General features: G+C 39.7%; 1 protein-coding gene across 1 annotated transcript in view; it reads left to right on the top strand.

Annotated features, from left to right (window-relative positions):
• Window positions 1-23,462, top strand: part of rtn4rl1a (reticulon 4 receptor-like 1a) — a 123,184-nt gene extending 99,722 nt beyond the window's left edge. Inside the window, exons 2-3 of the mRNA XM_030154493.1 lie at window positions 18,258-18,712; window positions 19,711-23,462. Coding sequence (XP_030010353.1) covers window positions 18,258-18,712; window positions 19,711-20,610 — 1,355 coding nt within the window. The 3' untranslated portion in view covers window positions 20,611-23,462. The remainder of the gene's footprint in view (window positions 1-18,257; window positions 18,713-19,710) is intronic.
• Window positions 23,463-24,729: the final 1,267 nt, after the last annotated feature.

The raw sequence follows: 24,729 nt of genomic DNA, 5'->3' as shown, positions 1-24,729 counted from the left end.
TCACACACATACACATTAAAACTGACACACACATATTAATAATCCATCTCTGCAGACACAGCTGCTTTTTGCCAGATCGAGTCAGTCAGCTGTGAAATTTCTGTGATTGGTGTGTATTTGCTCCAGTGGGACTATACATCTGTGTGAGTCTGTAGATGTGTCACTCTGCATCTTATTTTCTGCCCTGTAAGTTATAGAATATAATATATGGATGCACTGATTGTGAAATTGTGGGTCAGTATCAGTTTTGGCCAATTGCAGATTTGTGTTGTTTTTGCTTTTTATTCCTCCTTTTGTTTTAGTGAAACAAAAAAAATATGAATTATAAATAAAATCACTGTTTTGAAGTCTTTCACCCTTTGAACTCCACTATTTAGCACAAAGTCACTCATCAAATTTATTTAACAACGTTTAGTAAAACACAACAGATAAACATCAGCCGCCACCATCAGTGTCATTTTATTTGCAGATAAGCCGACGGCAAGTCAACAACTGATGCTGATCTGCAGCTGATTAGCATGCTTAATACAATAGTCACTTTTTAGAGCTTAATAATTCATTAAAATATGATCAAAAATCCCAATTATGGCCCAGTGCCATGTTCAAAGTGCAGCTGCAGTTTCTCATGAATGCAAAATGTGGCACAGCAGACCATTATAAATGTATCGCTGACAGGCGACCTGATAGCTAAGTAGTTGGAGCACATATCATATGTGTGCAACTGCCCTGAGCTGCGAGTCCGCAGTTCAATTCCCAGCTGGCTCCACCATTGGCTGCATGTCATTCCCTTACTCTCTTTCCCCATTTTTCCTGTCTTTCTCCACTGCTCCCATCTAGTAAAGCATAAAAGGGGCAAAAAATAAATAAATAAAATAAGAATTTAGTAATATAGAGATGGCCTAGTCTACATATCACTCTCCAGATATACAGGATCATCATGCGTGCTTGGTACAGAACCCATAAAAAAAATTCACATCGTCATTCAATATTTCTTATTGATAACTGGATGCAAAATTTTAATTCCCACTATAATTTCAGAGTGCATATGTATATATATATATATATATATATATATATATATATATATATATATATATATATATATGCACTGCTCAATAAAATTAAAGGAACACTTTGAAAACACATCAGATGTCAATGGGGAAAAAATCATGCTGGATATCTCTACTGATATGGATTGGGTAATGTGTTAGGAAAGAAAGGATGCCACATCATTTGATGGAAATGAAAATTATTAACCTGCAAATGGCTGAATTCAAGGACAACGCGAAAATCAAAGTGAAAAATGATGTGGCAGGCTGGTCCATTTTACTGAAATGTCAATGCAGCAACTCAGAATGGTCCTCAGTAGTTCATATGGCCCCCACATGCTTGTATGCATGCCTGATAACGTCGGGGCATGCTCCTAATGTGACACCGGATGGTGTCCAGGGTAAAATCCTCCCAGATCTGGACCAGGGCATCACTGAGCTCCTGGACAGTCTGAGGTGCAACTGGTGGTGTCAGATGGACCAAAACATAATGTCCCAGAGGTGTTCTACTGGATTTAGGTCAGGTGAGCATGGGGGCCAGTTCACGGTATCAACTCTGGCCTCCTCCAGGAACTCCCTGCATACTCTTGCCAAATGAGGCCAGGCACTGTCGTGCACCAGGAGAAACCCAGGACCCACTGCACCAGCACAGGGTCTCACGATGAGTCAGAGGATTTCATCTTGATACCTAATGGCAGTCAGGGTACAGTTGTCCAGTCTGTAGAGGCCTGTGTTTCCCTCCATGGATATGCCTCCCCAGACCATCACTGACCCACCACCAAACCGGTCATATGCTGAATGATGTTACAAGCAGCATAACATTCTCCATGGCGTCTCCAAACCCTTTCACATCGGTCACATGTGCTCAGGGTGAACCTGGTGAATCTGTGAAAAGCACAGGGCACCAGTTACAGAGCTGCCAATTCTGGCATTCTATGGCAGATACCAATTGAGCTCCACAGTGCTGGGCAGTGGGCACAGGACCCACTAGAGGACGTCGGGCCCCCACCACCCTCATGAAGTCTGTTTCTGATTGTTTGGTCAGAGACAGTAACGCCAGTGGCCTGCTGGAGGTCATTTTGTAGGGCTCTGGCAGTGCTCATCCTACTCCTCCTTACACATGCCAGTCCTACTGAGGAGTTTAGGACCTTCTACGGCCCTGTCCAGCTCTCCTAGAGTAACTGCCTATCTTCTGGAATCACTGCATGCTCATGAGATTGTGCTGGGAGACACAGCAATCCTTTTGGCAATGTAACGTAGTAATGTGGCATCCTGGAGGAGTTGCAACCTCTGCAGGGTCAAGGTATCACCTCATGTTACCAGCAGTGATTCTGACCCTTGCCAAATGCAGAATTAGTCAAAAACAGTCAGAAAAGATGAGGAGGGAAAAAAGTGTCAGTGGCCTCCACCTGTAAAACCATTCCTGTTTTGGCGGTTGTCTCATTGTTACCCCTATAATGCACCTGTTTTAAATTTCATTAACACCAAAACAGCTGAAACTCATTAACAACCCTCTCTGCTACTTAACTGATCAGATCAATATACTAGATGTTTAACTGACTTCATGCTATAATCTGATTAAAAAGTGTTCCTTAAATTTTTAGAGCAGTGTATACAAAACTCTGTATAGTATTTGCTCCTAAAGATTTTCACTTATTTTTATATTCAAAATTGGCATATTTCTTCATACTCAATCTCCATATTTGATATGACCTCTTTTTAAATACTAGAAACCTGCACAGCATTTAAGTAAGTGTTCATCTGTAATGTTTTGTTTTTTAAGCTATTATGCTCCAATGTACTCTGTAAAAAAATGGGACCAATGGCCCTGTATCTCACCGGCATATTCTATCAAGAATCAATAACAATTTGAATTTTCAAGGTTGTCAGGTTCTGCCACTACGTTAGAGTCCTGTGGTCTGGATGCAGGAGATCAATCTCCCAATAGAAGTGGGTGGTACTTTCACTGGAGGAGAACTCAACTAATAAAATGAAAGTCCATATATGACTTCCTATCAGTTAAATAGTAACTATACTGATATCTGTAACCATTTCCATGTTTTAAGCCATTAACTGTAAGTAACGTTTCAAAAAATTCAAAAATTAACATTTCTGAAAACTGAAGAAGACTGTTGAAATGTGGACATTGGTGACCTTGAGTTTGACCCTTCAAGGTTACTCAAGGTCAAAGGTCATGGACCCAAATGGCCAATTATAAGTAAAGACATTTTTTTTATAATTGAAAAATTCATCAAAAAAATTTAAAAAATCTCAATTTTCAAAACTGTGAACAAACTTTGTAGACATTGTCCCAAGGAAGCGACATATAAAATTTGAAAAGAATCCGACCAGTAGCTTCATCAAAGAAGATGTTTGAAGAAATTGCTGACAAAGATGATTAAGACACAGATGCTGATGACAATGACGATGGACAGAGCGCCTTCACAATAGCTCAGAACACGCTAAAAACACTCTAAAACCTCAACATGTTTGAAGCATTGTTACAACTCATGTCATAAACTGGTGATCTGTTCAGGGTTTACCTGCTGGGAAAGGCTCCAGCTCCCCATGAATAAATACTTGAGAGTAATGTCCTAAATTGTGAAAGTTTCTAAAAAATTAGGTAAGACATTAATTCCCTCACCAGCATCCACTGTTGAAGATGAAATGATGTGGCAGTTTATATTATAGACTGCTGCAGCCAAAAATAAGTAAATAAATAAATAATAAACTTACATAAAACTGTATTAACCCTTAAAGGCCTAGAACCATATTTGTGGCAACCTCCAAATTGGGTAGATGTTTGTAAAAGCTCATTTCAGAAAGGGGAACAATTAAGACAAAGTTACTTTTTCAGCTAAATTTATCATCAACTCACCATAAAAAAACAAGCATCTGCAGCTACTGTCATTTACCAGTGATAGTGGGGTTTGGGTTTTATTGGAGAATCAATGTTGCAGAAGATGACAGTGTTTCCATGTTCACTACATGAGCCCCTGGATGTCCAAATGGGTCCAATTTGATATTTCTGTAAAGCTAAAATTGCATTTTACCTGATTTGAGTAAATGTATTGATTTGTATGTATATGTATGTCTTTTTATATAATGAAAATTCAATAAAGATACTGTTAAAAAATGTATTGATAGGATTAGTGGATTAGAAGCTGTTAAATATTTTAGATCTGATGATGCCATCAGTGAACAATCGTTGGTCAGGTCTTTGAGGGTTACCGGATGAAAAAGGACACCAAGTGCAGAGATATAGAGAATTGAGGATGTGATACATGAGGGTCCAATGACAATCAGTGACCGCTGAATTTCAATCCAATTAAATCATGAGGCTGCCACGCTTTCACACACTGTATTTTAGCTCTAAAAGAAACATGAATAATTCTATATATAAAAACAGTTGGTTCTTGTGACTGTGCGTGTATGGGGGCACGTGCGGGTCTCCGCTTCCTGTGTCCTTGTGTGTCTGAGTTCATTAGTCGTCGCTGCCTAAGAACGTTTCACATCTCTTCACCTCCAATCACGGGCCCTGTTTCCCATTGACACATGTCGCCCTGCAGGCCTGCCTTATCATCCTAGTTGGAGCAAGATGGGATGAGACGGAGGGCAGCCGCAGCTTTACTGTACTCACATCTTTCCCCCACTAATGGGAAGGAATTAAACAGCCAAAGCTGCGACCTGTATCATCTGATTATGCATGTGGAGTGTGTGTGTGTCTGTAGATGTGTGTGTGTGTGCGTGTGTGTGTGTGTGTGTGTGTGTGTGTGGATGAGAGGGAGGGGCAGGCAAAGTTTTCTGAGCATAATTAGAGCTTGATTAGTGTTGAGATAAGCTTAGCCTTTCAAATGACCCAATTACTGCATGCAAAGAGGGTAGAGGTTATTTTTGCGTTTTCTCACTGCCTTTCTGTCTGTCGCATACACACTACACACATACAAACACACAAATATGTACTAGCCCCAATCAGAGTAAAGTGTGTGTATTTTTTAATGGGCCAGTATGTTGAACGTTGAACAGATGTCACAACGCCAGGCCAGGGGCCGAGAGGGCTGCGGCAAAGAATCAGACCACTGAGAGCGGAAAATAGACCACATAGGACCGGTGCTAATTATAAGATACCCAGATACCTTGGAAATAACTTTCAAGCCGGCCTGCTCGGATTTGTTAAACAGCCGAGGTACCACTTAAGGTGCTCCATGATAATGAACATCGATTTTTCTTTCAACGTTAAGCACTTTACCTCCCTGCTGGACAAAGGCATACAACACCGCTGTGCTGATGATCCTGAGGTTAAAGAGTCTGAACTTTTCTATTGTAATACGAATTTAACACAACCATAGGCATCTGGATAGTAACACCATCTGCTATACCAGTATATTTGAGCTTTTTATCCCATCATAATATGATGTGCGTGCCGTGAACATCAACTTTCAGAGACTGAACTGGGTAGTCCTTCACAGTTAGCACTGCATTGCCATTCATTTGTCATGGCACAGTTGAAAGCAAGGACAATTTTCATAACTGTCAGGGGTTTGAGATTCAAGAATACTTCAATATCCAAATTTTGGAAGTCAGAGTTGAAAATCCATCATAGCATTCAAGAGAAATATCTTCACAAAGGAGACTATAGTAGAGGTAACAGCCAAGAATAGACACTGCTGTCTTACTCAAACACCATGAAGTCTGTAAGAGCAATACATGATTTATTTACTAGTTAGTAGTAATTATTGTAATACCTCCAGAGTAATGTGAAAACTTGCAGTAATATTGTTGCAGTTAGGGTTGCATGATTAATCTATTTAAAATTGAAACCGGATTAGTTAGTTAGGACGATGTTTAAAAAAAGGATAATCGTCAAATCGAATTTCATCTCTCTTGTGTCTCTGGGGTTATAGGGTTAGCCTCTGGGCTACCGTAGGCTCCTCCTCCTAATTGTGAGAGCAGTCTCCACAGTTTTTGGTCTCCACACACCAGCATTTGCTAAGGAGAGTGACAAGTTTGTGGCTAAAAATAGCAAGAGCAAGTCTGTTGTGTGGAACTGGTACAGCTTCAAAGTTTCTGATGAAGACCAAACCATTCCTCGCTGCAAACTCTGCCTGATGGCAGTATCTGTCAAAGACGGCAGCACAACCAACTTATTTCAGCACCTCAAACATCAACACACACCAGACTGGGAGCAGTGCGTTGCATTGTGGGCTGCACATGAAAACAACATGCTGACATCTGTTGTCTTTTGTAGTTTTACCCAGAAATTGAAAGTTTTTAGAGGAAAAAAATCTGGATTTTAATTTTGGCCAAAATCGTGCAGCCCTAGTTGCAGTATTACTGAAGCATTCTTGCAGACTAAATGCATTTCATCAAAGTTTTGTTTTAGAGTTGCTCTGAAATTTAGCACCAGGATTTTCAGGTCAGAATCTCAGTTATTGGTCTTCATTACCAATAAATAATGTTGATACTGACCCTGAGGAAACCATAGGTTGGCCCCAAGCAAAAAAGGAAAGGGATAAAAAAATAATAATAATTATGTATCAGTACATCTCCCAAAAAAAACCAAAAAAAAAACCTTTTCATTCAGCCTTCCTGAAAACTTTTCTGCTATGTCTATCCATGTGACCCCTTTAAGACTGCCATTATAAGACACTGCCCTAGGTGTCTTCATGTCTTCTTAAAAATAAAAGTGTCAGAAAAAGTATTTTTGGCCAATTCTTTTGCACCTTAGTTTTCAGGAAGAACTTAACTTTCAATATCTGGCCATTAATTATTGTTATTATTATTTAAAATAACAAATGCTTAAAACTGTGTTTTAGTAAAAAAAAAAGGGAAAAACAGACTTGAAATTTTAAGCATATTTATTATCAAAAACAACTGTAAATCTCCATTACAAAACTTTTTGAGATTGCTGAAATAAACTTTCAACTATTTTATATCTGCTCAAACATGCTTTTAGGTCTTGAACATTCAGTATCTATATTATGACTTCATATTTTTTGTTATTTCCAGGCATTTTTTTGGCCTGGCCAGCCATCCGGTTTTCTCAGTGTATTCAATACTGAGAAAACAGTCTGGAATTGGGCCAGTCGCTGTGAAATATGCACAATCTCTTGTATACCGAACCAATTACAAGTCTGGGGGCGGGTGTTTCATAATGCGCCATACGCACCAACTTTTTTATGTTGCAGGTCAAAGTCAGTTCCAAGTCCGCAAATCTCTTTACAACTGTTGTCGGTTGTTTACTTAATTCAAATATAAGGATTGAATTACAGATTGCACCCTGTATTCTTAAATTTCTCTGACAAAAGCATCACGTCCGTCTTATATGTGATTGGTTTACTCAGCACCTGTTAGTCCTGCCTTCAAATTTGGATTCAACCCCCACGATTCCAGACAGATTTCTCACTGAGAAAGATGGATGGCTGGCCAGGCTAGCGTTTTTCTGACTGTGTAAAAGTCTCTGAAACATTTTCCTTCTACTTGTAGTAGAGTTCCACATTTCTGTTGTAAAGTGTTATATAGTGTTGGAAAGCTCAGGATCTCAGGTTTCCAATTACATTTGAATTTTGTGAATCAGGAGTTACAGTAATATGAATGCTGTAAAGTGCAAAATGCGGTGCCAGAGAGATTGCCATTGCTAATGGGTAAAAAACATAGTGATTACATACAATCTCCAATATTAAATGACAGGCCAAGATAAACAAATACATGTACTTCCTGTAAAGGACTGTATTTAAAGATCCAGGAGCCAAAATTAAACCAAAAGATGTCAGAATTTGCACCCATCCACTGCAGTTTTCTCATAACATCCCAAATATATATATATATATATATATATATATATATATATATATGTACACACACACATAATATTAAGATTGACTGTTTCATGCCTGAAAAGTCACACCAGATAGAATCTCAACAGCAACCGATAGGCTAATTACAGCTGTCGGTCACATTAACCTCCTCCCTGTCCAAGGTCACCAGAAAGTCACAGGGCAGATGTTCTACATCCAACAACAGAGTCCAGAGAAGATAATACAATTCTTGTTCCCTCTCAGACTACATGCATTACGCTGGAAGGTACAATTATTATAGAAAAGTAATAAATAGGACACAAGAATAAAAAATAGAACAAGAGTAAACACACTATACATAATAAATTAGTATAAAAACAGAAGTGGGAGAAACTCTGGACAATCAAACACTAAGGTGCAACAATAAACTGTTTAAATTAGGCAATTTTTTCCCAATGACACCAAAAGAATTATTGTGCGCTGCTGTGAAGTCTTGTCCAAAATCAAACAATAAAGCAGATACTTCACTCTGTTGAACTATTCTGTTGGATTTAGTTGTATAAACTCTTTTTGTACTTGCCTTCCTTTGAAACAGTAACCCAGTTCTTTTGCTTAAGAGCAAAGTTTTTTTTCTTCAAGTTCAATCCCAGTGACAACACCAGCTTCTAAGCTGCTTTGTAAACATCCATCAAAATTCAGACAGGATCACGATTCGAGAAGGATGCAACGACTTCATGTCTGTTTTAAGAAATCAATTGTTACTCCTACTCTCCTTGGTTGGCCAGTGATTGACTTACAATCTTTGTTTAATTTTTTTGTCTTCTTTGTTCTTTGAGGAATTGCAAACAACAGAAAGTTTCACAAACACATTAATAGTAATTCCTAGGCCACAGAGAAGCACTGGTGCAAAGCCTGCAGTATTGACCTGATTTGTCTCCAATATGAAGATGGATGTAATGGTTATGTACTATATTACATGAGAGCAGAGGATTATATAGTGCAGAGATATTTCAGCTGTGTCTTTGAGGCAATGACGCCATTTAAATCTCTCATTAACTCTGCCAGAGATTTATCACCATTTGAATGAGCAACGCTAAATGATCTTTGGGATTATGCTAAGCTAAATCAACCACCAACAAGAGAGGAGCAGCATCTATATTGAGTGTCTGAGCTAGCCGTCGTCACTCCCTCACCCTTCTCTGCCTCCTCTGCATTTTTGTAAATGTAAATCACAAAGTCTTTTTCAATCCGTGTTTATCGCTTGCTCTTTTTTGTTGTAAATCCAGCCAATGCCACTTAATTCAGGTTGACTGCATGTCCATAAGTGCCTCTCTGTGTACACCTGAAAGACTATATTTGTGCCAGTCTACTGAAATATCTGTGTCTGCATGTGTGTTATGTGTAATCAATTTACAAGTGCTTATGCCAGTCCCCTGCAGAAGGTCATAGAATTAGTTGGCAATTTTACTGAAAGTCACAGCTAAGTTACTGTGCAGAGCAGGCATACATTTACACACCTAGCTATATAATGGTCTACGCTGCGCAGTAGATCCCTGTCATCCCCATCATCCTTTTTTAGCTACAGTCTCAGTCGCTCTGCTCTGTTTCCCTCCCACACCGCCACACTGTTCCTCTCTCCCCTTGCCTTTGCTTTCATGTTTTAAGAGCTCCTGATTCCCTTTGAGTATGATATTGCCCACTCCTCCCCCCTTCAACACCACCCCACCCCACCCCACCCCACTTTTTTTTTTTTTTTTTAAACATCCCCCACTGTTACTTTCTCCTTGTGTTTGCCGGAGTGACTGACAGGTGTCTCCTCCACATGCCAACTTGTAGTCGGAAGGCTGTTGTGACGATGGCCTGACAAGCAGCATGTCTCTCCGCTTGTAGGTGTGTGTGTGTTGTTTTTTTTTTTTTTTTTTTTTTGTTGGGATTTTTTTTTGTTTTTTGTTTTTTTTGCTGTTGTGAGTGTGTGTTTCTCTGTGTGCAGATGATGACTGGTGTGCTGGTGTGGAGGGATGGGAGAGAGACAGAAGAGGGAGATGGCTCTTGTAATTGAACTCTGGCTGTGCTTGATGAAGCTTTCAGCAAATATCTAACAGGGGAAGCTAAGATGAGAATTTAGACAAACAACCAGCGGGAATTGGACCCAAAGACAGAGAGCGAAAAAGGGAAAAAGAAAAAAAAAAAGTGTTGATTAAAAAGGCTACACTTGCCAAAACAGACAATTATGGATACAAAGTGAAAGCCATGCTAGTATTCCACCCGGCAGGACAAAAGGACACCATCAGACCTGTGATTATGATCCAAGAGCAAACAGTGTTTTACCATGTGTGGTGCTCGATCATCTCAGTCAAATTATACAGACTGCCCAAACGGATATGGATCCTGTTCACATTGGTTTGTTTTGTCTGGGACTATTTTTCATAGTTTGGAAGACATGCAAAACATATTGCTATTATTTGAGTATATAAGTCACAAATTTACAGCGAATGGTATTTTGTGTTTCATTGTCACTGAAAAGAAACTAAAACTGATGGTGTTTTCTGCTATGGTCTGTAGCATTGGAGGCTATAATTTTTTGCTGTAGCACCATAGGTCTTCATCTGAAGTGGTGTGATCCATTTTATCAAAATATTTGAACTGATTTCAAGGGGCCATATTCAAGATTATATATACAGTGGGGCAAAAAAGTATTTAGTCAACCACTGATTTTGCAAGTTCTCCTACTTAGAAAGATGACAGAGGTCTGTAATTTTCATCAGAGGTACACTTCAACTATGAGAGACAAAATGAGAAAAAAAATCCAGGAAATCACATTGTAGGATTCTTAAAGAACTTATTTGTAAATTATGGTGAAAAATAAGTATTTGGTCACCCACAAACAAGCAAGATTTGTGGCTCTCACAGACCTGTAACTTCTTCTTTAAGAAGCTCTTCTGTCCTCCACTCGTTACCTGTATTAATGGCACCTGTTTGAACTGGTTATCTGTATAAAAGACACCTGTCCACAGCCTCAAACAGTCAGACTCCAAACTCAACCATGGCCAAGACCAAAGAGCTGTTGAAGGACACTAGGAAGAAAATTGTAGACCTGCACCAGGCTGGGAAGAGTGAATCTACAATAGGCAAGCAGGTTGGTGTGAATAAATCAACTGTGGGAGCAATTGTAAGAAAATGGAAGACATACAAAACCATTGTTAATCTCCCTCGATCTGGGGCCCCATGCAAGATCTCATCCCGTGGGGTCAAAATGATGATGAGAACAGTGAGCAAAAATCCCAGAACTACACAGAGGGACCTGATGAATGACCTGCAGAGAGCTGGGACCAAAGTAACAAAGGCTACCATCAGTAACACACTAAGCCGAGAGGGACTCAAATCCTGCAGCGCCAGGCGTGTCCCCCTGCTTAAGCCAGTACATGTCCAGGCCCGTCTGAAGTTTGCCAGAGAGCATATGGATGATCCAGAAGAGGATTAGGAGAATATCATGTGGTCAGATGAAACCAAAATAGAACTTTTTGGTAAAAACTCAACTCGTGTTTGAAGGAAGAAGAATGCTGAGTTGCATCCCAAGAACACCATACCTACTGTGAAGTATAGGGTGGAAACCTAATGCTTTGGGGCTGTTTTTCTGCAAAGGGGACAGGACGGCTGATCCGTGTTAAGGGAAGAATGAACGGGGCCATGTATCATGAGATTTTAAGCCAAAACCTCCTTCCATCAGTGAGAGCATTGAAAATGGAACGTGGCTGGGTCTTCCAGCATGACAATGATCCCAAACACACCGCTCAGGCAACGAAGAAGTGGCTCCGTAAAAAGCATTTCAAGGTCCTGGAGTGGCCTAGCCAGTCTCCACACCTCAACCCCTTAGAAAATTTGTGGAGGGAGTTAAAAGTCCATGTTGCCCAGCGACAGCCCCAAAACATCACTGCTCTAGAGGAGATCTGCATGGAGGAATGGGCCAAAATACCAGCTACAGAGTGTGCAAACCTGCTGAAGACTTACAGGAAACCTTTGACCTCTGTCATTGCCAACAAAGGTTATGTTACAAAGTATTGAGTTGAACTTTTGTTATTGACCACATACTTATTTTCCACCATAATTTACAAATAAATTCTTTAAAAATCCTACAATGTGATTTCCTGGATTTTTTTTCTCATTTTGTCTCTCATAGTTGAAGTGTACCTCTGATGAAAATTACAGACCTCTCTCATCTTTCTAAGTAGGAGAACTTGCAAAATCAGTCACTGACTAAATACTTTATTGCCCCACTGTATATATGTATGTGTGTGTGTGTGTGTGTGTGTGTGTGTATATATATATAAAATACATATACACACACATATTTATTTATATATATATATATATATATATATATATATATATATATATATATATATATGTACACATACACATACACACACATGCATGTGTGTGTTCAGTCCTGATTTGGACCCTTTAGTTACAGCTCTAAACTGAGACTCAACCAGAGACTCCAAATAGGATTGACATAGAATTATTCACTGACTCTTCTGCCATCAAAACAATGTTTAGTTTGCTTCCTAATCCACCCAAGCACTGGCGTTTCATGATAGAATGTTGTTGCTAACACTGACAGGTAATATCAGCTTGCTAACAACCCACAAGTCAACAACTAGATGAAACCAACAACTCAGAGGTGGAACACAAAAAAACAACTTATTTTGTCTCTTGAAAGTCTCCTTATTTGCACAAGAAAGCTTCTATTGACTTACTGAGAATGATTGGTCTGGAAATGTCGGTGTGAGGTGTTCATTTTTAAGCTTTAATTACTGAGCATCTCCCACTATAAACAAACCATGGCTTCTCACTGAGCCGTCTCCAATAGCTTTACTGAAGCCATTCCACAAGGTGGAAATTCAACGGTCAAGGCGGCAACAGAATAAAGTGCAAGAAAAAGTGTGCATGCATAAAGACAGTGCAAAAAAAGATCACACACACACACACACACACACATACATATATTTATTTATTTATTTTTTTAAAAATTTGCTGTATCGCTATGCATGGGGACACTTTTTCTTGCACTTTATTCTGTTGCCTGCTACCAATGTTTAAAATTCATTTAGTAATATTTTATTTATGTTATTTTCTTTGATTTATAGCAGCAGAATTATATTATTCCTGTTTTTCGATATTCTATTGTCTCCAAAAATTGGGGGAAAAACATTCAAAAATTCATAATAAATGCATTAAAGACATTTTGAGGGGTTTTCTATCTTCCCGTACCGAACCGAAAAAAAAACAAACCTTGGCTTTCAAAACTGAAAACGTACCAAACCAAAAATTTTGTGTACCATTACAGGCCTAGTAGATAGAGCATTCACACTGAAATTTATTAAGTAACTCCACTAATATCTGTTTACTTGTAATAGTGTTTTGCTGAAGCTGATTTCCACATTCACTTCTGTTTGGTAGGAGACCCAGATGACGAAAATTGCAAGGCATTTTTTAGTAATTAACTTGACTATTACACCCCTGTGTTACGGATTCACACAAGGGCCTAATTGCTTTAATGGAATCTCACCTTGATGTATTCTCCTATTCAACCTTATTACACTGGGAAAGACGTCATAAAGAATTACTGGTGAAACAGATTTTTATGCACCTTGATGCTCCTTACTGGAAGCTTTAACAGGTCTGCGGCTTGGATTAATGCCAGCTTGATGCCTCGGCTAATTGCTGATTTGCAATTAGTTGTCTATTTATGTATTCTGGGCTGAGCCAGTGCTTTGCAGTCGAATGCAGTCAAAAGCCTAGAGTAGTAAATCCAGGTTTATGCTGACTTGCAGTAAAGAAGGTAAAAACTTATTTTAATTGTTGAAACACTTGTAATTTGATGTCAATGAAGGGGCTGAATTTTTTTTTCTTAATCATATTTTTACAATCTATGAGTCTCTTCCTGATGTTTTATGCTTTTATTAAAAAGCTTATTTTTTCCTTACAATCACTGCCCTTTAGTAAGAATGGAAGACAAGTCAAAAGAGATCACAAATTCTGGGTGAATAATAAATGAAGTGTCTGAATGACTGGAAGCTGGTGAGAGATTTGCTGCCCCCTGTGTCAGTGCCATATGGCAGTCAGCAGCTTTTCCCTTTAATATCATCACTTCCATCTCTTACTCTCTAAACTTTAAACACCCACAGCTAATCTGCAAGCAGCAATGTACACAAATCTGCACAAATTTATCATAGATGGGAAATGTGTATTTACATGCAGACATGCTCACCTACTAACAGCCTGTGTTTTCTAATATTCAAGTATATATTGCACAAGATATTACACAATGAATAGCGGCAAGGACATGATTGGAAAAAATGAAACGGGCAGAGGGCAGGGAGAGAAAGTGAGATATAAAAGATGGTGATAAAAAAAGAGAAAAAATGAAAGACTGCGGGGGTAAACAGAAGGCAGCAGCGAGAGCAATTGGAAAGGCAAAATAAAGCTTGATGCATCACAAGTACATGTCAAGCAGAATTATACTGGAGACAATTTGAATCTGGAAAAAAAAGTTAATGGGACCAGTAAGAATGTGTCACTGAATGGTTTAATGCTGCACACTTTTGCAGAAATCTCAACTGTAAAATGAAGAACTCATCATATCGCTTTTCAGTCAGCAACACAGCACTCACACAGTTTTGCTGTCAGTAAACTCCCACAAAGGGGAAAAAAAACATACTAGTTGACTAATCATTTTCAATCTACCATTTTTTTTATACATGCATTCATTCAAGCTACTTGAGTGCTATCTTTTATGATCTCTTCCTAGGGTTTCAGATTTGCAGTTCTACATTGACTTGTTCAGATAAAAAGAAGCTGAAAACATCACACAGTTTCTCAGAAAGAAGTTCCATCAGAGGAAGAGCTGGTTTCACACATAGGAAAACTAAATGTCATTGTCAACCATCAATTAGGACCAACAATTCTTACTGATGTGGTTAGCTGAAACCATGTAATTAAACTTGAAGAATAAGGTTAGGAAAAGCTTTTTAAGGCCATGAGAAAATCATCAGTTATTTAATTTAGTGACAGATAGAAGCATATGACACAACATATGTGAGTCAAAGTGGCAGATACTAAACAGACATGCACAGACACATCACATTTACACTCTCATTGGAAGAACAGCAGATAGCAGCTTTATACCTAATTAACAGACCCAGCAGGCGGGGCCGAGCGGCGCACAGAGATAAAGCTGCAGAGGAAGGAAATGCGAACGCTGTGGAGAAAGAAGGCACAGAAGCATGAAGCAAAGGGCAACACTGATGGGCAGATAAAGCAGAGGAGGAGAGAGAAGAAGAGGAAAGAACAGAGATAAAATCATTTTGATACCCCGAGGAACTGAATACACACTGTATGTTGCACTTAATAACTATAATGTTTGACCGTTCAACCCTATAGACACAGAGAAAAAACTGTGTGAAACAAGGAGAGAAAAGAAGACTTCAGGCTGGGTGTAAGACTACTCCAAACCTGTATTAAAAACACTGCAGCATGTCCACCCATCAATAATAAATCTGAATTGATCATTGTTCAATATTTATTATTCAACCCACTGACAACCCATTAGTGTGTCCATCAATACATAATACATATCACATTATCAAAGGGGGCAAACTTAATAAAACACACATGTGGAAAATTCTGCTCAAATTACGCAAATATTTCTATTTGATGTACAGACCACCACCAATTAGATAAAGTCTTTACCTGTGTTGGTTTGGTTATTTGGTTTGGTGTGGTGGTGCAGTGGTAAGGACCATGGTCTCCCAGCATCTGGACCTCTCTGTGTGGAGTTTGTACATTCTCCCTATGTCTGAGTGGGCTGTCTCTGGGTATCCTGGCTTCCTCCCACTGTCCTCCCACAGTCCAAAGACATGGACATCAATAGGTTAACTAATCAATCTATATCCTTGTAGGTGTGAATGTGAGTGAATGGTTGTTTGTGAATGGGCACATATTTTTCTCTACCATGTTCAGTATTTTTAAAGTAATTATTTTCAGTTATAATACTCTAACCTTCAGTATGGGCTATTTTTAATTTTTTGAAATAATGGTTTCATTTTCATTCAAACCATATATAAATAGATGATTAAGCGATTAATAATAACAGGACCTTTTTACAAATAAATTATCGGTACTGATAAAACCTGGCTCCGATAGCAGCAGAGACCTAATATCAGGTATCCCAGCACTAATTACTTTTGAGATTGAGAATTACTAACTTTAAAAACAGGTATACCTAGGTTAAGTCTTCTGTCAATGCCTTTGACCACGGTACTGATGAAGATCTGGAGTTGGTCCCAGAGCAACTTCAGTGACAGCTCACGGGTAATGTGTGAGGTATGAGCTAATGCTAATGCTAGATGCTATGTATTTTAGGATGGGTAAAATGCAGCGGATGGATTTCACTACAGGCATAATAAAGTGAGTTATCTTCTAAACCTTACCAATTATGTAGCGGGAAAAAAAAAATTACAATAAAAAAAATAAAATCACACCTAGATTCACTCACTTTTATTTTTAAATAGATTTTTAGTCTCAGATATATTGATAAATTATATTTCGTTTGATATTAACCCAGAGGTATTTATTCAATTAGCTATTCATTATTATGACTTCTTTAATTCAACAGTTCAATAATTTCTAAGGTCAAAAACACATAACAGCACATAGTGTCATAATATTAATCAGTTGTTGGCTTCTAAAATGTTATAAAATATTTTCCACTTCAGTAATCATTGTTTAAAAAAAAAAAAACACCGGCTCAAGATTATTGCGTTTGAATTGTGTTTCCTATTATGTAATCTATTATCTAAAGTTATTCTGTTTACAAAAAAAGATATTATATCTTTGGCTTTTATATGAAAAGTTGTAAAGTGTGAAATTTTAAATTCAGGCTTTTTCTTGAAAATGACAAACTCATTTTTGAAAGTAATTAATCATGTAATTATTTTATTTACTGTGGCCAATGTATTTCTGAGTGTTATTATTTCACACTGGACTAAAGGCAGTTGCACATTATTTGATGGTTCGTTATTGGTTCAACAGGACACGGGTATGGCTGCCACACTGAAAGCTGTTGTCTGGCATATTTGATTTTTTTTTCCCTCATTGTTGATGAAAAGGTCAGCCTTGCAAAGAGACACTGCTTCACCAAGACATTTCATAGAAATGCCACACACACACACACACACACACACAGATGCCAGCACATACATTCTGTACCTGTGTGCACATGGTTACACAAGTGTACAGAGATAAACACACAGACTATGCAGGATAAAGCTTCTCTGTCCTCTCTTGACATCTCAGAACATGTTGTTCTTCCAGAGCAGCGGTGTCCTGGTCAACCTGACATCTGTCTGTCACATCTGTCCATTTCACTGACGCACACAAACACACACCGGCTGTTCATATTCTGTCTTTTCTAGCTCTGCATTACAAAAGTGTTTCAGTGTTCAGCATGTCTTCATCCCCGCTTAACACCTTTATCTTGTTCTCTTTTCTCTCCAGCCCAACATTGCATCAAACACTTGAATGATCAAAGGAAAAAATAAATAAATAAGTGAAAAGAAAAATCAAACACATAAATAAAAAGTGTGATACAGGAGAATCTGACAACAAAAAGTAATATCCACTTCACAGGCATGTTGCAGATGCTTTCCACTTCACCCTCCACTTTCTCCCACTTCCTATATCCGTCTTTCTCAGTCTCCCTTATTGTGGGAATGTGTTACAGGTGTGGTGCGTGTTCGCTTGTAAGCAGAAGAAACATCGATTTTTCGTGGCCGTCAGAGGATAACCAAAGGATATAACACTGTGTGGTTTGTGATAGGACGCTGTGTGAGGTGTGTGTATGTGCTGTATTGTCAAAATCGGTCTGATGGAAACATCAATAAAAAAAATGCGCACAGTGACAGTCATCCTACAGTACGATAAACACACTCAGCCAAAAAGTGTACGCAAACCTAGATGGTGTGTTTTATGTTTCTCTGTGCTGTCTTTAGTTAGTGTTGAAATATAGTGTTGACACTTCAGAATACAAAGGTTTAATCAGTTTAGGATTAAGACAGTGAAAGGCGGGCAAGGTTATGGGTAAATGGTTTGAGGATGATGTAAAATACCGGAATGTGTGTGTGCGCGTGTTAGTGTGTCTGTATGAGATTTGTGTCAGCCGGTGTAATTTGTCTGCACTGAACCATGCCTATTGTTGTCCTTGTAAACTGAGAGCAATGAGTGTTTCATTCAAGATGCGTGTGATAACAGAAGCCGCTGTATGAATTCAATTAATTCTGCTTGTCTTTCTCCCTCGTACTTCCTCGATGTCTTTGTATCTCTGTCTCATTTTTGTCCTCTCCTTTCACAGGTTATGGTGGGGTGGAGTTACTTCTGGTGCTGTGTGGCCTGGATCTCTCTCTGCCTTGCCCTCGCCACTGCATCTGCTACACTTCACCAAGCACCGTGTCTTGCCAGGCCCACAACTTCCATGCTGTGCCCGAGGGCATCCCCGCCCAGAGCGAGCGTGTTTTCTTGCAAAACAACAAAATTCAGCGGCTGCTTCGCGGCCACTTCTCCCCCACCACCACCATGTTGTGGCTTTACTCCAACAACATCTCCTACATACAACCCTCCACTTTTCATGGCTTTGACCGGCTGGAGGAGCTCGACCTTGGTGACAACCGCCACCTGAAGGCCCTCGCTTCAGACACGTTCATGGGCCTGGGTCGGCTACATGCGCTGCACCTATACCACTGTGGCCTGATCAGCCTCCCACCAGGGATTTTTGCAGCCCTCCATAATCTCCAGTATCTCTACCTGCAGGTACATGGATAACAGCCTCTTTTTATCTCCACTGTATATTGCATCTGCAACCACAATCGCATTATGGTATAATCTGTCCATCAGCCTCACTCAGCACTTACTGCCTATGAATTGGACACTGATCAAATTCAGCTGTTATCCTGAGTGCAGGGAAAATACCACAAAGCATCCCTCACAATACAGCATACTAAAGTAACTCACAGTTCAGCTGCTGTGGTCAACCACTCTATGGAAAATGAATCTAGGATTCAGGATGTAGTTGCATTAATTACATATTAGGTTTATGAGGAGAAAAGCTCTGAAGGGTTCTGATATGCATTTCATTGATTGTAAAATCAACTGATATTGATTGAGTGGGGTAAAGGTTACAGCATGAATATTTGACAGCATTCTTGCGTCATTTACTGGACAACAGCATGATACAAGAGCTCATCATACATACAGAAAAACTGCAGTCAGCTGAGTTTATTATCCATTATTCCCCTGCCTTTGAGAAGATTCACTTGACCTCAAATACATCGCTGAAAAGGACAAAGGCAATCAACTCTAACCCTGTTAACACTTCGCAACACCTTGTCTATCTAATGGCTGCTGAAGATGTAAACATCAATGTCCACCCTATATGAGAAAGTACGGACTTTGAAATTACCAGTAAATTCAGAGGAGTTTGGTATATCCTATTTTTCTGTTGATTTGCTTATCTTCAGATAGCCCAATTATCACCCATGACCAATTATCAGATTTTCTTTTTAATTCAATCAAACACGTTAATGTAAAAATGTTCTATCTCACCTGTGAAGCAGACACCTCAGCACTTGAACAAATGATGAAATAAAAAAATAATATTTATTTATTTACCAGTATTTATTATTTATACTCTCTCCATTTCAATGTGAAAACTGACAACAAATATTGTGAAATATTGTACTTCTTTATTTGACTTGACAGTCAGTCCCTCACTCACTTTTTTGTCCTTCATGTGTCCCATCTCATGGCAGGACAACCAGTTAGAGTTCCTGGAGGATGACTTGTTCATAGACCTACTGAACTTAAGTCATCTCTTTCTGCATGGCAACCGCCTCTGGAGCCTTCGGCAGAACACATTTCGTGGTCTGGGAGTCTTAGACCGGCTGCTTCTCCATCAGAACCGAATCCAGTGGATTGACCGTCAGAGCTTCCATGACCTGCGGCGCCTCACCACCTTGTTTCTGTTTAACAACTCCCTGACTGAGCTATCTGGTGCCACCCTGGCCCTGCTTCCAGCCCTGGAGTATCTGCGACTCAACGACAACCCCTGGGAATGTGACTGCAAAGCCCTCTCACTTTGGGATTGGTTGCGAAGATTCAGAGGTTCCACCTCAGAGCTGATGTGTTCGTCACCGCCAGAGCTACGAGGGAAAGATCTGAAGACGCTGAAGAAAGAGCAGCTACCCCTTTGCATGTCAGGTGAGGGCCATGCACGTGTTGGCCCAGGAGGGGACATGGACCAGGGAGAGTCTCTGAACCATCTGAACCGTCATCGAAACCATCACAACCACCATCAGCGGCCGTACCTACCCCATGGGGATCAGTACAATTTGCCCTCACCTTCACCCCTGCCTCGACCACCAAAGGGCGGCCGCAGAAACTGTACCCGTCGGGGCCGCAAGGCAAAAGGTGGGCTCAATGAAGTGCAGGTTTTAAGGGAGGACAGTGAGAAAGACTACACTCCAGATGGAGGTAAATATGACTTATCTGCCACTGCACGGAGGAAGAATAAGTGTATTCCAAGAACTTCTGTTGGCCCACCAATTGGGGTCCAGAGAGCTAATAATACAGCAGTGTCCCACCTTGGAGTTTCCATTTTCTGTTTTCCACCAGCCCTGCTGCTGTCACTTTTATCTCTGATCCTACGCTGAGGACATGGACATTTTTACGCTTGTGATGGAAACTTATGATTCACTCTTCTGAACAACCCTGCCCTGGCTCTTCAAATGAGGCATGTGTGCGTAACTGTGTGTGAACATGACTGTGTAAAAAGAACATTATCAAATATCTGCTGTTGAAGTGTCCCTGCTGTTTCAAGGCAGCGATTTCTATGAGTCATAATCAAAATGTGGAAGTCAGGGAAAACTATTTAGCCCATTGCTTTGATGATGTCACCATGGGAAACAACAGGAAAACTTTACATTTGTCTTTGTGGCATAAATTGCTTCACAGAATTTATATATAAGCTTAAAAACTGTACAGCCACATGAAATAACAAGCCAATGACTCCAGAAGAACACAGAATAAGGATCGAAACAGTTCAAGGCTCAGTCTCTATGTTTAGCCCTCTTGACACAATAGTCCTCTCTCAGCACACACTCCATCTGTCACTCCCGCTGAGACAAAGACACAGTCATTCATAATTGTCACACTTGTCACTCCACAGTACCTTAAGTTCCAGTCAAAATCCTGCACACACAAGTGGAAGAAAAATGAGTTGTCATGAAGAATTTTAGCAGTAATAACTATACAGCCATTATATGTGCTAGTAAAGCAATTTCACTTCCATGTCTTACAGCAGGGTAAACTTCCTAAAATGCTGTATAACTGTATCCTTGGTTTGAAGTGTGAGAAAGTCCTGTAAAAGTCTAAACACTACCACAGTTGTGACACATGTGTATGGTCTACAAACCACAAATAGCTCTTAAAAGGTGTAATTTTTATTTGCTTCCCATCAATTTATAAGCCATCCGACCTTATCATTTTATGTTCCAACTAGTCGCAGTCAGTCTGAATGAGCAACCAATTGAATGGGTGATTACTGTGTCACTGTTTGTATGAGTGTGTGTCCACTGAAGAAACCACTAAAGCCATGCGGGTAGAACGAAGTAAGTGTGCCTAATGAGCGGCCAATGAGGGCTAATTTTAGGAGGTAAAAGATTGTCTCGCTAACTTTTCGACCTCATTGGCTACCAAACAGAGGCCTCAATGAGCCTGAAAGGTAAATATACGTGGGCCAAGGAAAAGCTGAGACTTCCTGACAAACTTCCTGACTCCCACAAACTGTTATGCACTTTCCTCTATCATGCAATGGAGGCTAGTGGAGAAAAAAGAAAACAAAAAAAAAACCACATTCTTCAAGCAGAGATGATTCAGTCCAAATAGTCACCGGATGTTTTCAACTGCTGGTATCTGGTAGACCTTTTCAATCAGGGAGAAGAACTGCTGACCAACACAATTTTGCAATATATCCACCTGCAGTGATTCAATCAATTTCTGAAGATGGAAACGAAATCAGCGCAAAATCTGTGATGTTCACCCGAGGGAAAATGAACTGACTGCTACAGAATTTCTCTCTTGTTGTCTGTTCTGTGTTAAGTACGCTCCAAAACAGATGGACTTGATGATCTGTAAGCCCTGATTGGAGAACTGGAATCTAAAGCTGCTATGTCTAAGGAGAATGAATCCCAGAGTTCTTTTTTTTTTGTTTGTTCGTTTGTTTGTTTGCTTTTTTTCTTTTGGCTCTGGGTTCTTCTTCAGGAAATAACAAGAACTGAGAGAACACTAAGAACTATGGGACACTGCGCCCTATGAACTGAAGCAGTTCAAGCACACACGTCCCTCAGTAAACCCAATTAATCAAGTCTACAGCTTTCCTTTTCCTCTTATTGCTATACAAGCCCTTGTTGGTCCGGAGCTTCCAACTCCCAGCTCCACAGATAAGACTTTGATGTGAACTATTGCAGTCACCCACCTAAAGTTCATACATTTTAGGTGAAACATGTACAGACACACAAGGGCCAACTGGGTACCTCACTGCTAACTAGCCAGTAACGCTACAAAGCATTACAAACTGACAAATTCTATTTTGAATGAGCTGCCCCGGTATGCAAAGGATAACATGTCAAAATCATGTCATGCCAACAAAAGCACAAAACATTATTAGGTTTGGTTTGCTGGTGACCGTGAAAAAAAAAACAAAACAAAAAAAAAATAAAAACACCATTTGGATGGGAATCCGAGAGCAGGGGCCACATCTATACCCTGCCTGTGTGTGTTTCCCACTGAGCCCAGCCTTTTTGTGTGTATCTATCTAAATGTTGGGGATGAACAGAAGCCTGTCACTGGTGTCATTCTCCTGACGTGTAGGATTAGAGACCCCCACTGGTGACCTTGTCTGTGCTGCTGTGAACCCAGAGGTGATGTAAATTGTGTCTGTTTGTTCATGTGAGGATGACTTTTGTAAAAAAAAATAATAATAATAATAAATTAAAAAAAATTAAATAAATGAATAAATAACAGAAAAAACAACAGGAAAAAAAGACAGATTTAAAAAAGGAGACAAAAATGGAGGAACTGACTCCGTTGTGTCTCTATGGTTCCCTAAAAACTAAACGGGGAACTTGCTATTTTTTTGTTATGATCATTATTTCTTTTATTTTTTTATTTTTTTCATTTTGCTGACTCATTCCAGGTAAATGGTAAACTGCACTGTAACCTTCCTGCCCATACTCTTTTCTTTTCCGTCCTACTCATTTCTGAATCTGTTCTTTCCTTCTGATTCTCATCACTCCATCCCCTCCTCCCTTCTTTCTGTTTATTCTCTCCCTCTCCTTCCACATTTCTCTTCCTCCCTTGTTGCTCCCTCCTTCCTCTTCTATCGCCGTATTCTTTTCCTCTCCTCTCTTCCTTTGTGCAACCCAAATGGTTTGTATGTGGTTATCAAACAATGCCAGACTCAAAAGCTGTTTATAAATAACATTAAACAGAAAGTGTCCTCAAATGGCTGAGGTGGACTGTGTTTGTTTGCTTCTCTTTTGTCGGGGTGAGTGTATGCACATCTGTCTATGTGCATGTGTGTGTGCGGCTAATAGACAGAGCTCCAAAATGAGCCCTGAGGCTGAATGATAAGGCAATGAAAGAAAAGGAAAATGGGTAAAATGTAAAAAAGGTAATGAAATAAGTATGCACATTCATCTACTGCAGGGTAAAGGAACACACCCACATTTAACCAGGATATATTTTGGCCTCCATCATGTCCTACTTTCACTCGTACACTCAGCAGCCTCATATAAAATATGCATCAGAATGACTGCTAGCGTACGCACACACACAAACTCACACACATACACACACCTGTCGAGCCGTGTTAGCTTTAAAGGTGTGAGGGAGGTGTCTCTTGTCAGGTCAAGGTGAGGTCAAATACAGAGTTAGTATGTGCAGCGTCCACCTTCATTGTTTGCAGTAGTGGTTATATTTATGCATGTTTGTTCGCACGTGGCAACTGTGTGCTTCTGTGTATGTGTGTCCACTGGTGCACCAAGTATGCCCACTGTCACAGCAGATCCAGCCTGACAGCCAGCTAGGGCAGGGGAAGAGGTGTGCCTCTGAGAGACAGTATCACAGTACAGTTTGTAAAACAAAGTTGACAATGGGGAGAGGGAGAGAGAGAGAGAGAATGAGTAAGACACACGGATTTAAAGGTGGAGGGGCGGGTCTATCTGCCAAAGAAATCCATGAAGCAGTTATCAGTACCAAACAGACCAGCAGTCAGTGTAGAGGGGCCGGGCATTACTGGTTGGCTGCAGAATCTGTCTATGTGCATACACAGTTGTAAACAGGATTCCTTTAAAATGAAATAGGTTAAAGACTACTGTTAAAAATGTAAAAGGTCATGTCACTATTTGGATTATTTCATTAAATAATACAACCTTTTTCATTTGATGACTTTTCTGAGGGAGCAATGAGTAGTAACTCTACATTAAAATATAAAAAATTAAAAAATATATGTATTAGATACATCCCATTTGATGTTATACATTAGATACATTAGAATAATGAGCTCTGAAGTTATGGCAGTGTATTGGATTGTAAAAATGTGCACTGAATCTATTCACAATAATGGTCTGGTGGATTTAAGTGTCCGCTAAAGGGAGTAGTGAGTCACTGCCGGTCTCCCATGGTGAACACCACGACGCCTTTGACCGAAGCATCAGAAAGCGATGAGTTAAGGTGAGAACAGGTAGGAAACAATTTTCAAGTTGTGACCA

The sequence above is a fragment of the Sphaeramia orbicularis genome, chromosome 14 (genome assembly GCF_902148855.1).
Source record: "Sphaeramia orbicularis chromosome 14, fSphaOr1.1, whole genome shotgun sequence".
Taxonomy (NCBI): domain Eukaryota; kingdom Metazoa; phylum Chordata; class Actinopteri; order Kurtiformes; family Apogonidae; genus Sphaeramia; species Sphaeramia orbicularis.
Note: the sequence above shows the minus strand (reverse complement) of the source record. Positions and strands in the feature narration are given on the sequence as shown.